Below are 13234 nucleotides of genomic sequence, written 5' to 3'. Positions count from 1 at the left end.
CAGGAGTAGGGCCCTGAGGGGCTGGGAGAGCTCATGGTGAGGGTCCTTGGGCTGAGGGCACATCTATTGCAGCAGGACCATGTGGTCCTAGACCTCTTTGGTGGTTTAAATAATCCAGGGTTAAAAAAAGGTTAACCCCACTGAGGATGTCCACCCCCTCCTCTTCCCCCTTCTGGCAGGAGGAGAGACACTAGGAGAGACAATGGGAAAATAAAATTATGGAAATCTCAATTTTACACGCATTTACAGAATTTTTACAAGAAAAACTTGCAGTAAACAGAACAGTACAAAGGGATTGGTTTACCCACAAACAGGAGTATCCACCACCGAACAAAAAAAACCTGCTCCCTGAAGAGAGCATCCGGTGTAGTTTTCCTGCCTGGACCCCAGGATAAAAAAACAAGAGCGCTCCTTCTCATTTTTCACCTCACGTGGCCTGGGAGAAGAAAGAAATCAATGTGGCAAATGAGTTTCTGCAGTTTAACACCCTCCCCCAGCCAGACAAATAATGGGGAAGAGGGGTAAAGCAAAACTTGGGAAAGTATTTTGTCTGAAAGGACTTACGCTGCAGAGACACTGGGTCCGATGGTGCCTGTGGCGGTGACGATCCCTGCAGTAGTGGTGACGTTTGTTTTCGGATTTGGGGAGGCTCTGACCTGTGGCAGGGCTTGAGAAGCAGCTACAACAGGTAGGACTCACAGAACAGCTCCAATAGCTCCTGGGGCTGATGGAGCAGCTCCAACAGCTCCTGGGACTGACGGAGTGGCTCTGATGGCTCCTGGGACTGATGGAGCAGCTCCAACAGCTCCTGGGACTGAGGGAGCAGCTCCAACAGCTCCTGGGACTGAGGGAGTGGCTCTGATGGCTCGTGGGAGAATGGAGCAGCTCCGATGGCTCCTGGGACTGATGGAGCAGCTCCAACAGCTCGTGGGAGTCACAAAACAGCTCCAACAGCTCGTGCGACTCACAGAGTGGCTCCAACAGCTCCTGGGACTCACGGAGTGGCTCTGATGGCTCTGGGGCAATTGCAGCAGTGGCAGGTGGCAGCTGCAGCCCTGGCCCTCCCTCTCCTGAGCAAGTCTGGCAAGAGAAAGGCCACCCTTCCACTTCTGCCCGCAGAGTTTAGAGGGACAGTCCACGCCTTCAGCGACCGAGGCAGGAATGAAAAAACGTTCTTCTTCCGGCACCTTGGCATTCCCTGCTGGAACCACGTCCTCCAATGATGATATAGTTGGTGCAGAATATACAGTTTGGTCACACCCACATAGTGCTAATGCCCACCTCCTATCTCTGTAACCACGACATAATCCACTCCTTGTTCTATACCATAATCTTCATGCCAAAATTAATCCTTTTATAACTGTGTATATATAGATAGATAGATAGATAGATACACATACACATAACTATTCAGAAGCACAGGTGTTATTTCACTGGTCACTGACCATCCCCCAAGATGTGTGTTGAGTTCATTTAGTCATGACTGGTGTAACTGGAGCAGTCTGTCCTCATTGTCCATGGCAGTTATGGGATACAGTGCCAGTGTGATTCAGCAACCAGTATTATATATGCAATTCAACGTTACAGACAGTTCTCACCCAAAATCACATCCCCTTGAGGTTCATGTCATGTTTGCCCATCCCTCTGCATTACCCACCAAGTGCAGCCAGGTCCTTGAGCAAAAACAGTCCCATGGAGGGGTTTGCCTTTGCTTGCAGCAAGAGTAATCCAAACTGTCTTCCCTAACACATTCTTCATATGCACCACAGGGACTTTATCTCCTTCTAAGGTATGTAAGGGCTCTGATTGGCAGAGCTTAATTGGTAGAGCATCCAGTGTTAACCAACCAGGTGGCCTTTGCTAAATTCAGATCCTAATGTTTGAAGGTCCCACTGCCCATTGCCTTCAATGTGGTTTTTAACAGTCCATTGCAACATTCAACTTTCCCTGAGGCTGGTGCATGACAGGGAATATGATTCACCCACTCTATCCCCTGCTCTCTAGCACAAGTGTCTATGAGGCTGTTTTTGAAATGAGTCCCACTGTCCGACTCAAGTCTTTCTGGAGTGCTGTGTTGCCACGGGACTTGTTTTTCCAGGCCCAGGATGGTGTTCCAGGCAGTGGTGTGAGGCACAGGGTGTGTCTCCAGCCATCCAGTGTTGTTTCCACCATTGTCAGCACATAGTACTTGCCTTGGCAGGTTTGGGGAGTGTCCTATGATTGATCTGCCCAGCCTCCTCATATTTTCATTTTGACCATCATCCCCCATCCCACAGGGGCTTCACCCACTTGGCCCTGCTTGATCACAACACGTTTCACACTCCCATGGATAACCTGGGAGAGAGTGTCCATGGTTAAGTCCACCCGTCTGGATGTTGTATCTCTTCCCTGATGACCTGAGGTGTCATAGGCCCACTGAGCCAGAAATAATTCACCCTTGTGTTGCTAGTCCAGATCTACCTGAGACACTTTTATCTTGGCAGCCCGATCCACCTGTGCCTTGTTGTGATGCTCCTCATTAGCCCAACTCTTGGGTACCTGTGCATTTACATGACATACTTTTACAGCCAACTGCTCTGCCCGGGCAATAATTTCTTGCCACAATTCAGCAGCCCAGACAGGTTTCCCTCTGCGCTGCCAATTGGCCTTTTCCCGTAGGTCCAACCATCCCTACAGAGCGTTTGCCACCATCCACAAGTTGGTGGAGAGGTAGAGTGTTGACCATTTCTCTCATTCAGTGATATCTAGAGTCAGCTGGATGGCTTTCAGCTCTGCAACCTGACTTGATCAGCCTTGTCCCTGAATAGTTTGTGTGACCTGCCATGTAGGACTCCATGCAGCAGCTTTCCATTTTCGATGTGCCCCTACAATACAGCGGGAACTGTCAGTGAAGAGAGCGCGTCACCTTTCATTTCCTGGTAGCTGATTATATGGTGGGACCTCCCCAGCACGTGGCACCTGCTCCTCTCCCTTCTCTGATGATGGTCTGAAATTTTGGCCTTCAGGCCAGTTGGTGATGAATTCCAAGATCTCTGGGCGATTGGGGTTTCCTATCCAAGCTCGCTGTGTGATCAGACCCATCCACTTGCTCCACATGGCATCAGTGACATGATGTGTGGAAGGGACTTTCTTTTGAACATCCAGCCCAGCACTGGCAGTTGGGGTGCCAGGAGGAGCTGTGCTTTCGTGCCAATCACTTAAGAAGTGGCTCAAACCCCTTCAAAAGCTACCAGGATCTCTTTTTCAGTTGGAGTGTAACAGGCCTCGGAAACTTTGTATCCTCAACTCCAGAACCCTGAGGGTTGTCCTCAAGTCTCCCCAGGTACTTTTTGCCAGAGACTCCAGGATGGACCATTGTCCCCAGCTGCAGTGTAGAGCACGTTTTACACATCCTATCCTGTCCTGACTGACCAAAGGGCTACTGCATGAGCAATCTCTTGTTTGATCTATTCAAAAGCTTGTTGCTGTTCAGGGTCCCACTTGAAATTGTTCTTCTTCCATAGCACAAAGTAGAGCAGGCTCACAATCTGACTGTACTCTGGAATATGCATCCTACAAAAACCTGCAGTGCTCAGGAAAGCCTGTGTTTCCTTCTTGCTGGTCAGTGGGGATAGAGCTGCTCTTTTGTTGACCATGTCCATTGGGGTCTGGCAACATCCAGGTTGTTGCCTTTTGCTCCTAGGAACTGAATTTTCTGGGTAGGTTCCTTGGCCTTACTTTGTTTTATGGCAAAACTAGCTTTCAGGAGGATCTGGATTAGCTTCTCCCCTTTCTCAAAAACTTCCTCTGCTGTGTTGCCCCACACGATGATGTCACTCAAGTGTCCTGGAGCCTCACCCTTTTCCAGTGCAGTCTGGATCAGTCCATGGCAAATGGTGGGGCTGTGTTTCCACACAGTCGGTTCCAGGTGTACTGGATGCCCCTCCAGGTGAAAGCAAACTGTGGCCTGCACTCTGCTGCCAAAGGGATGGAGCAGAACTCATTAGCAGTGTCAGTGGTGGCTGCCTTGGACTCCAGCTCATACTGAAGTTCCAGCATGTCCAGCACAGCGGCATCAGTGGTGGGGTGATTTCATTCAGGCCACAATAGTCCACTGTCAGTCTCCACTCTCCACTGGACTTACACACTGGCCATATAGGACTATTAAAGGGGGAGTGAATCTTGCTGACCACTCCCTGGTCTCCCGTTCACGGATTATCTCATGGATGATGTGAACGGGGTTCACAGCATCCCAGTTCATGCAGTGTTGCCGACATTGCACTCTTGTGGTAGCAATCGTTATCCTTTGTTCTTCAACCCTCAGCAGTCCCACAGCAGAGCAGTCCTGTCAGAGGCCAGGCAAGGTATTCAACTGTCTAATTTCCTCTGTCTCCACAGCAGCTGTCCCAAAAGCCCAGTGATGCCCTTTACAGTCCCTGAAATACCCTCTCCTGAGGTAATTTGTGCCAAGGATAGACGGAGCATCTGAGCCTGTCACAATGGGGTGCTGCCACGATCCAAAATGGGGAAAGGATCACGTGACAGCACAAAGGGGTTCGAGCGAAGTAGAAGGCTGCTCTGCGCTATCGCACTTTATTCTTGTCAGGGACTCACTTATATAGGGTAGGATGGGGAAGGTTCCAGAACTGGGGGTGGAGACACACCATATATGGAAAGGGTAGGAGGGGGTCAGGCCTTATTAAGGTAAAGGAGAGGAGAAACACCCAAGTAAGGGCATTTAGGGGAGGAACAATACCAAATAAGGAAATACTGCAATGCAGCAAATTCTAGCCAATCAGAAAAGAGGAATAAAACATGAGGGAATAAACATATTAGAATTCAATAAAACTGGGGTACAAAGCTTTTCAAACCATGCATTAACAATTCTATAACTGTCCTTTAGCAAAGTCGGTTTAGCTTGTCTGGAGTTACGAGGTTTTAAGGCATCAGCAAGTGCCCAAATGTCTCTGTCATCTTTCGTACACCTCTCGCCGTCTTCGAAACATCTCCCTTTCTTCTCTTGTGCCCGCTGCAAACAACAGCCCTTATCCCCAGGAAAGAAAGCCTGGGACCTTTGGCTTTCTGGTGCAGTTGGTGGGCCAGCCTGGGCACTCCACGAGCAGCAAGAGCTCTCTGTCCTTGCATCTGAGCAGAGCAGCTCAGCCCAGCTACCCTGCAAGGCCTTATGAGGTGATCAGGGGTGGAGCCCTGCTTCTTTGTGGGAGATTTATACTGCATGGAGAAGCTCCTCCTTGCTTAGCCCAGCCCAGCCCAGCCCAACTGCCTTGTGAGGCCTAATCAGCTCACCGTTGGGTGGAGCTGAGGTTGTTTGTGGGAGATTTAAACTGCAGGGAGAAACTGCTGCCAGCTGAGCCCAGCTGTCTTGCAAGGCCTAATCAGCTGTTGGGGAATGGAGTCCAGGTCATTTCTGGGCGATATAAACTGATACAGGGAGTGCAAGCGACTGCAAGTGTGGCAAACAGGGGCATGGTGCATCAGTGAGGGTGTGGCAGGGCAGTTGGGATGGCAGGTCACCCAGGCAGGACGAGCAGGAAGGGCACAGCCACCCTCCCAGCTCTCTCTGGTGGCCTGTGAGGTCGGTCTGTGGCTCTGTATTTTTGTGGAGTTGGACTGGCAGTTTAAGCGCAGGGCTCCAAAAACCAAATGAGGGCAGTTCCACACTGGAAAGAAAGCCCTTACCCTATATCTCTCATGTGCAGTTGGTGGGCCACTCTTGGTACTCCGTGGGCAGCAAGAGCTTTCTGTGGTGGCACCTTTGGTCTGGGAGGAATCTTTGTCCATATTCAATTTTGGGAATCGGACCAGCAGTTTCAGCGCAGGGATGAACAAAGCCAACAACAGCCCTTATCCCCAGGACAAAAAGCCTCTAAGCTTTGGGTTTCAGGTGCAGTTGGTGGGCCAGCCTGGGCACTCCATGGGCAGCAAGAGCTTTCTTCTGTGGCACCTTTTGTCTGGGAGGAATCTTCGTCCGTGTGCAATTCTGGGAGTCCACCAGCTAATTTCTGCGGAGTATGGCCAGAATAGTCCTGCCTCTCCCTGCCCCACCCCCGGGTTGCCGCAGCTTTCTCCCCCACCCCTGGAACTGGGACTTTGTTTTGTTTCTTCTGAAAGTTTTTGATTGCACCATTTGTTGTTTATTCAGATTTTGTTAATAAAAAGCTGGGTTTTCCCTTTACCACACTTCCACCTGAAGTTTCTTAATTTCTAAGTTGTAATCTTGTTAAACTAAGACAGTGGGACTCCAAAACCCCACCTGCCTTATGGCGACCCGCAACCCATCTGCACTGAGTGTTTTGACTTGGGAAATTAAGTGTGTAGTTGCCCCTGGATTGCTGGTGCTCTCTAGAGCTCTTTGCATTGAATGCTTCCAGTGCTGCCATTCCAAAGGAACCATAGGTGTTGCATTCCTTAGACCATGTGATTCCAGGGGTGAAATGCGAGAAGCAGAAGTGGTCTGAGCCACTGATGGTTGTGGAGAGAATGGAACAATGCCCAAGATGGTTAAAGAGAGCACGTGCACTGATTTCCAGCACCGGGCTCAGCACTGATACCTTAATCTCAGGGACCTTCTGAACAGAGAGATGACAAGGAGACCCCGTGCAGCACCCAGGATTGGTGATGGCCCATCAATTAGGTCCCATCAAGGGTGTCTTAATTGGTGAGGACCTTTGCTTTGCCTCCTAACACTGTCAGGCTGTGCCCCTGGTGATGCTCTTGATGGCTTCCCTCTTCTCCTGGGCATCCTATTTGAGAGACCAGGCCCAGATGGTCCCACTGCAGTGAAGGTGCCCTCAGCCCAAGGTCCCTCACCACAGGCTCCCCCAGCCCCAGCCTGGCTCCTGCCTGCCCACACCGTGGGCATCCACGGCTGTGCCTGGGCACGGAGCTCAGCCAGGGCTGGGGCCTTGGGGCTTTGCTGGTGGGACCACCTGGACACTTGGTGAGGGCTCAAACTCTCTTTATTTGTACATAAGAGGTGGGCCAACCCCTACCCTGGTGGGGGGCCCAACTTCAGACCTGGTTGGAGTGCAGGGCCAGGGGGCTCAGGGGCAGAGGGGCTCGTTTGGGTGGCTCCTGGACCTGGAGGTTCTGAAGCTGTGGCAGCATAGCTGGGTATAGGGTGTGAGAGCTGAGATGAGAGATCTGCTTCTTCCTAACCGAGGTGTTGGGCTGGGCTGGAGCAGGAGCAGAGAGGAGCCTGTGGAGGGAGGAGGTGGCTGAGGCCCAGCTGCAGGGCAGACACAGGGACTCTGCTGCCCAGCAGGGCCCAGAGCTGGCAAGGCTCAGCAGCACGGGGGAGCTGCTGGCACACCTTGGCCCCGGTGGACACCTGCCCCTCAAGGCCCCAGCGAGCAGGGGGATGGCTCTGGGCAGGGTCCCTGGGCAGGAGCGGGCACCAGGGCACGTCTGCCTTCCAAGGGCAATCTCGTCCCTCTCCTTCTCCTCCCCACCGTGCTTTGCCTCTGCCCGTCCTCCTGGGGCTGCTCTTGGCCAGGCAGGCTCAGTTGGAGCCAGCACTGGCTCCAGTCCCAGCGGGCTCCCCAGGAGGGGCCCAGCAGCTGAGAGGCCAGGACAGCACTGGACAGCAGCAGAACCCTCAGCAGAGTTCTTTGGTCAAGGACTAACTGGCCGCTCCACAGCAGCCAGGCTGGGAATGTTCCATGGCTATGAGCTGCCTTCAAAAGAAGCTGTTTGAGGGGGAGATCAACAAACAACTCACCGTTTTCTCACCCTCCAGTACCAGATTCCAGCACAGCTCAACATGATGGCAAGCTGCCCACCAAACATGCTTGCCATTATCACAATCAAACAGTGTGTTCCCTGACAGAAATCTCTTCCAGTGCTCTCCTGGATCTTTGGAGCACGTGTTGTGGCACCGGCTGCATCTGCAGGAGCAATTTGGAGCGTTAGCCCTTCCTGGGCACCCCTGCTAAGCCGACAGCACATTGGACACAGCCAGGACGTTCTCTGTTTCCCTCAGTGCGGGTGCCTGGAGGCTCCCAGCCCTGGGGACAGGCTGTCCCACCAAAGCAAACCCAGAAGGCCGGGAGGAGAGCCCGGGGGGAGCGGAGCTGCTTGAGCAGTCGCTCCTTTGAGGGACACACACACAACCCATCCCTGCAGCAGGCAGTGCCAGCCCCATCCCTCCCTGCCCCGGGACAGCTCCCACAGCCCAAGGGGACGGAGTCAGGCCCTCTCGGGAGACACCAGAGTCCCTGCCTGCTGTGCAGCCACTGCGTGTCCACACGTGTGTCTAAAGCCCCCAGCTGATGAGTGTCACGGCTCAGGCTGGAGGAAAGAGACCTACTGTGCCCTCTCTGCAGTTCCTTCATGATTTCTTTCAGAACTTCATTTGAATCAAAGGACTTTTTCTCTCCTGTAGGTTGGTTCTTGCCTTTTGGAGGACCCAAATGGAAGGTGGTTCCATTTGAAACGGATTAGAGAAAACCAGAGCTCAGCCTGTGAGCTCAGCAGGGACAGACTACTCACCCCTGCCATGTGAGTTGGGCTCGTGTGGAGGAACCAGCACAGGACCTGGAAAAGTCTTCCCTGTGGACACCCCTGTAACTCAACAGCCAGAGAAGATTTTGTCATCTGGCTCTTGCCATGTTGTCAATTATTATTCTTTAAGGGGATATTGAGACTTACCTGCAGGAGGCCTAAATGGCTTCAAAACTTCACGCAGCCAATGTAAAGGAGAAACATTCCCAGTGTCCTCATCTAGAAACAAACAGAGATGGGAACCGTTTCCATTGCATGCTGGGATCCCCTCCTGCCTCAGAGAACTGTGGCACTGCAGGGGCTCGGGGAGCACCGTGGGGGCCAGATGTCAATTGACATGGCCAGAGCTGCAGAGGGGCCTGGTCAGCTCTGGGCTGGCTCCTGGCCGCTCTCCACACTCGTTCCAGGCCCTGTGCAACATCCCTGGGGGAGCGGCTGGAGCAGCCGAGGGCCCCTCGGGGATTTCTCCCGCACCCAGGAAACCCTGGCTAAAGCCCTGGGGAAAACCATCCCTGACTCTTCCCGGGGAGAAGAGCCCGCTGGCCGGGAAAGGTGCCCCAGGCCGCCGGCTCACCTGCTCCCCGCGCTGGCACCGGAGCAGCCTGGGCAGCCCTGGCGTGCAGGGCCACTGCCAGGAGGAGGAGGAGGAAGAGGCGGAGGGCAAGGGCCATGGCCCCTCGCCCTCACACCGTCCGGCAGCTACTGCTGCCGCCGCTGTCCTGACACCGCTGTCCTGACACCGCTGTCCTGACACCGCTGCTGTACAATCTCTGTCTGGTAATCACTGTCCGTAATCACTGTCCAAATGTCACCGACTCTGCTGCCACTGTCACAATAGTTGTGGTGAAGGACCGAGTGGTCAGTCATTGTGGTGCTGTGGGACCACGGGGCTCTGTGACTTCACAGCCCTGCTGTGACCTCACTGTCTGGGTGGGATTGTGTAAGGACAAATCTCAGGAGCTGCCCTCCCAGCCAGGGGAGCACATCCCGCCACACAGCTCCGTCCAATCTACTTGTTGGCATGAGAACTGATTTGTATGACATTGCACAAGTGAGAGGTTTCATGGCTCTACTGCAATATCAATGCCAGCTCCAACATTCAACTCCTGTCGGTGATTCCCGCTCTTGCCGGCAGCAGCTGCCAGCTCTTCCCCCGCCACGCCGACACCGAGTGTGTGCTGTGCACTCAGGGCTGGGGGGTGGCCCATATTGAGACAGGGAAGGACTCGATACCGTAATTCATAAAAATAACCCAAGGCAGGCAATCAGGGCAGCTGCAGAAACCCCAGCACCGTGGGCCTGTGATCCCTCCCTGCCTGCTCCATCCAAGGGATGGCACCTTGGTACCAGCACAAGGGTTCGCCAACACCAGCAAGGAATTCATCCTTTGCAGACTGGACTGCCACGACATTAAAGGAAAAAGGCTGGGTGTCCCTCTATTGCAACTTGGGCTCCCAGTTCCCTTGGCGGTCGCAATAGCATTTGCATTCCGGCAGCCAGGGGCTTCCAGTGACTGGAACGGAGAAATGCCATCCTTGGAAAGAGATAACAAGCTCTACTGCAGGCAAAGGGATGTATTAAACACCAGTAGTGAACATGGAACTCTTTATTTGTGAGAGCGCTTTCTGTTCCCACTCCCTCTGCCCTAAGAACTGAGCAGTGTCCACTGTCACTTTATCCTTTGCTGACTTCAGACAGCTTTGGATCCAAGTAATTGGAATTGTAACATCTGTCCGAGTATCTGGGCTATGACAACAGTGAATAAGAAGCCACTTTTTGCTATGTTATGACATTTGCTCTGCAGGTGAACAAACTGAGGGCAGTTACTGTAAAATGCCTGCACAACCACCCCTGCACATCACAGGCAACAGGAGGGTGGAGCCAAGGTTTTGGAAGCTCCATCTTGAATTATGTATAGTTTGTCCTTCAGGGCCTTCAGAGACACTTCATAAGAATGGAATGGGGGACATACAGTGGGCATGTTGGGAAGTCTGTAACCTCGGAGTATCTTAGCCCCTGGAGAAACGGGGAGATCGGTGTTCTGGGGCCAAGGGGATAAAAGAGGCTGCAACCTCCACCCAGTTGAGAGACCTCAGTGAGATTTGTTCAGCAAGCTGTGCCTTTGATTCAAATACAACTTTATTTCTTTAGTTAGTTCTTCTGTCTCCTGGGTATTTCTGCGGTTCTCTTATTTTTGCAATAAGGCCCAGGCTCCTGCTGGTGTGAGAAGCCACGGGCTCAGCTGTACCCCCACAGTGCCTCCCGTGCCCTGGCGAAGCACCGGGGCTGTGGGTGTGTGTTCGGCTCCAGCCAAGGGCTCAGCAAGGAGGCCCCTTGTTGTGCCTCCCCCCGGCTCGTCAGGCTGCCCCGCGGTCCCTTCGCCATGCGGGTCCCTGGCCCGGCCAGACTGCCCTGGGAAGGGCCCTGGGATGGGATGGGATGGGATGGGATGGGATGGGATGGGATGGGATGGGATGGGATGGGATGGGATGGGATGGGATGGGATGGGATGGGATGGGATGGGCCCGCCCGCTGTTCCAGCATCCCAGACAGAGCAGGGACGGCACATTTGCTCCCAGCTTGGCACGGCCTCGACCCAGAGCAGCCCCGTTCCTGTGCCGGGCGTGCGAAGAACAGCAAGAAACCCCCTGAAGTTTAACCCTGCTGTGTGCCTGGCGAGGGACCCCAGCTCCCTGCACGCCTTAGGAGAGACCCCAAAATATCCCTGTGAGCCACACGAGGGACCCCAGCCCCCTGCACGCCTTAGGAGAGACCCCAAAGTATCCATGTGAGCCAAGTGAGGGACCACAGCCCCCTGCACACGTTAGGAGAGACCCCAAATTGTTGTGGCCTTCAGGAGGTAGAAGGTTAGGCCTGTTGAGTCTGCAGAGAAGTCTGGCACTGAATGCGCTGGAACTGAGGTATAAAATTGCTGGGTGAATCCCTTCTTGTACAGTTGGCTCATGCAGACGTTTGTCATCAGCAAATTGAGATGACAACACCTGTGTTCTAAACATATTGCCCTGGAAACAGGGAACAGCTGCATCTCCACCCAAACCTCAGCTGTGTCAAAAGAAAGGTTAAATACTTAGGCTTCATTTTGGGAAAGGGGCAATGAATGATAGGTCCAGAAGAAGGAGAGGCCATAACTAAGCTCCCATGTCCAGTCACAAAAAGCAGGTATAAAGTTTTCTCAGAGCTGTGGGATTTTGTTGGCCATGGACTTTTGGACTGGGGGGGAATCGACTAAACCTCGGACTGAGGCAACCAAGAACTAATAGATATGGGATCACCTGTGGAGTGGTAACACAGAAATGAGGAGCCCATGAGAGATCAGTCAACTGGATCCAGCCTGTGCTCAGCGAGGGGCAGCAGCAACAGCCCAAGCCACAATGGGCACATAGATAGGACTTGATGCAACATCTTGAATCCAGCAAGCCTAATACATGGTGATGGAGGAGAGCACCAGCAGTATGAGCAAGTGATGCACATTTCAAGTGAACTGTGGACTGATTTAAGGGATGCTCCCTCACATAACCCAGAGTTCTATTCACAGGTGGTTCATCCTACTCCCTGCAAGGATGGTGTGGATCTGGGTGTGCTGTGCGAGCCAGAGACGGGGAACAGAAGCAGAACTGTGCCCAGGGAGCAGAAATAGCAGCTTTGATGTGTGCAGCATGTCTGGGAAGAGGGAAATGAGTCAACCTCTGTACAGACCCTTGGTCTGCTTTTGGGGGTGTCACGCAACAGGAATGTTCTGGGATTTTCACATCCTCAAGGACAATGTGCTCTTGTGGCTCTGATGGTGCATCAGAGTGAAAAGCCAAATTTGACAGACCCTAAGACTGTATGAGAGGGAGGGCTCAGCAGAAGACCTGGGGCCCTGTGACACCAGCCAGGTGACAGGACACTCACACACAGCAGGAGCCCATGGCTCAGCAGGAAGACCCCTTACACCATGAGGGTATAAAAGCCCAGGGTGTTCTTTGTTCAGGGTCCCCCCTCAGAGGCACTGGCTCAAGCTGTTACTGTTGCAGCATGATAAAATTGTTTTAAGGTTACAGAGGTCTGAGACCCTACTATGGAGTATATTCCACATTTCCAATCTTTTTGGGGGTGGGGAGGTTTTGATTTCCTTTTGTGCACAAGATAAACAAACCCCCCAAACTGCACAAACAAATCCTTTGCCATTTCCTCCTTTTATTTTCAGCTGGGTTTTACACAGTTCTATTTGCTCTGCTACCTTGTCCTCATCTTTCCAAAATTCCTGGGCCTATTCATCTCTGGCCTGGGATGGTGCACAGCTTTTTTACTTCTGTAGTAATTTATCCTCAGCAGTCCTGCCACGTACAGCAATTTAAATGTTGCAAAAACCTGACTTGAGGCTGCAGTGTATGAGTCACACTCCTGTGTGGTGGTAGAGCACGAGGGCAGGCACTGAAGAAGGAGGCATTTGGCTCCAAAGGGTTTTCCTATTCGGGGTTCTTCCAGTGGTATTTTGGTAGTTACCATGTCTTACCACATGTCAGAAGTGAGCTGGCTGGTGGACTCGAGGCAAGAGAGGATCAAGAAAGAACCCTGTGGTTATGGAGATGGACAGCACAGCAGCAGCAGAGGGGTTTGTCCTGTAAGGCAAGGTTGGGGATCCAAAGATCCTCATGTGACTTCAGGGAAAGTCTCAATAGAGAGCAAGTTTTCAGTGATTTACTGCACTAGTTGTTGCACAGGAGGC

The 13234-nt window shown here is 52.7% G+C and overlaps 1 protein-coding gene across 2 annotated transcripts; it reads right to left on the bottom strand.

Annotated features, from left to right (window-relative positions):
• Positions 1-6941: 6941 nt before the first annotated feature.
• LOC116792419 lies at positions 6942-9356 on the bottom strand. 2 transcript variants are annotated; one of them, XM_032699325.1, is made up of 6 exons: positions 9077-9356; positions 8650-8721; positions 8491-8562; positions 8309-8395; positions 7721-7886; positions 6942-7198 (listed from the first exon to the last, which is right to left on the bottom strand). In XM_032699325.1, exons 1-6 carry the CDS (start codon positions 9171-9173, stop codon positions 7012-7014), a joined length of 681 nt encoding a protein of 226 aa, XP_032555216.1. In that variant the 5' UTR covers positions 9174-9356; the 3' UTR covers positions 6942-7011. The 2 variants fall into 2 exon arrangements, with proteins under 2 accessions (XP_032555216.1, XP_032555217.1); XM_032699326.1 differs by lacking the exon at positions 8309-8395.
• Positions 9357-13234: the final 3878 nt, after the last annotated feature.

The sequence above is a fragment of the Chiroxiphia lanceolata genome, chromosome 11 (genome assembly GCF_009829145.1).
Source record: "Chiroxiphia lanceolata isolate bChiLan1 chromosome 11, bChiLan1.pri, whole genome shotgun sequence".
Lineage (NCBI taxonomy): Eukaryota > Metazoa > Chordata > Aves > Passeriformes > Pipridae > Chiroxiphia > Chiroxiphia lanceolata.
This window is presented reverse-complemented; position numbering and strand designations above follow the sequence as displayed.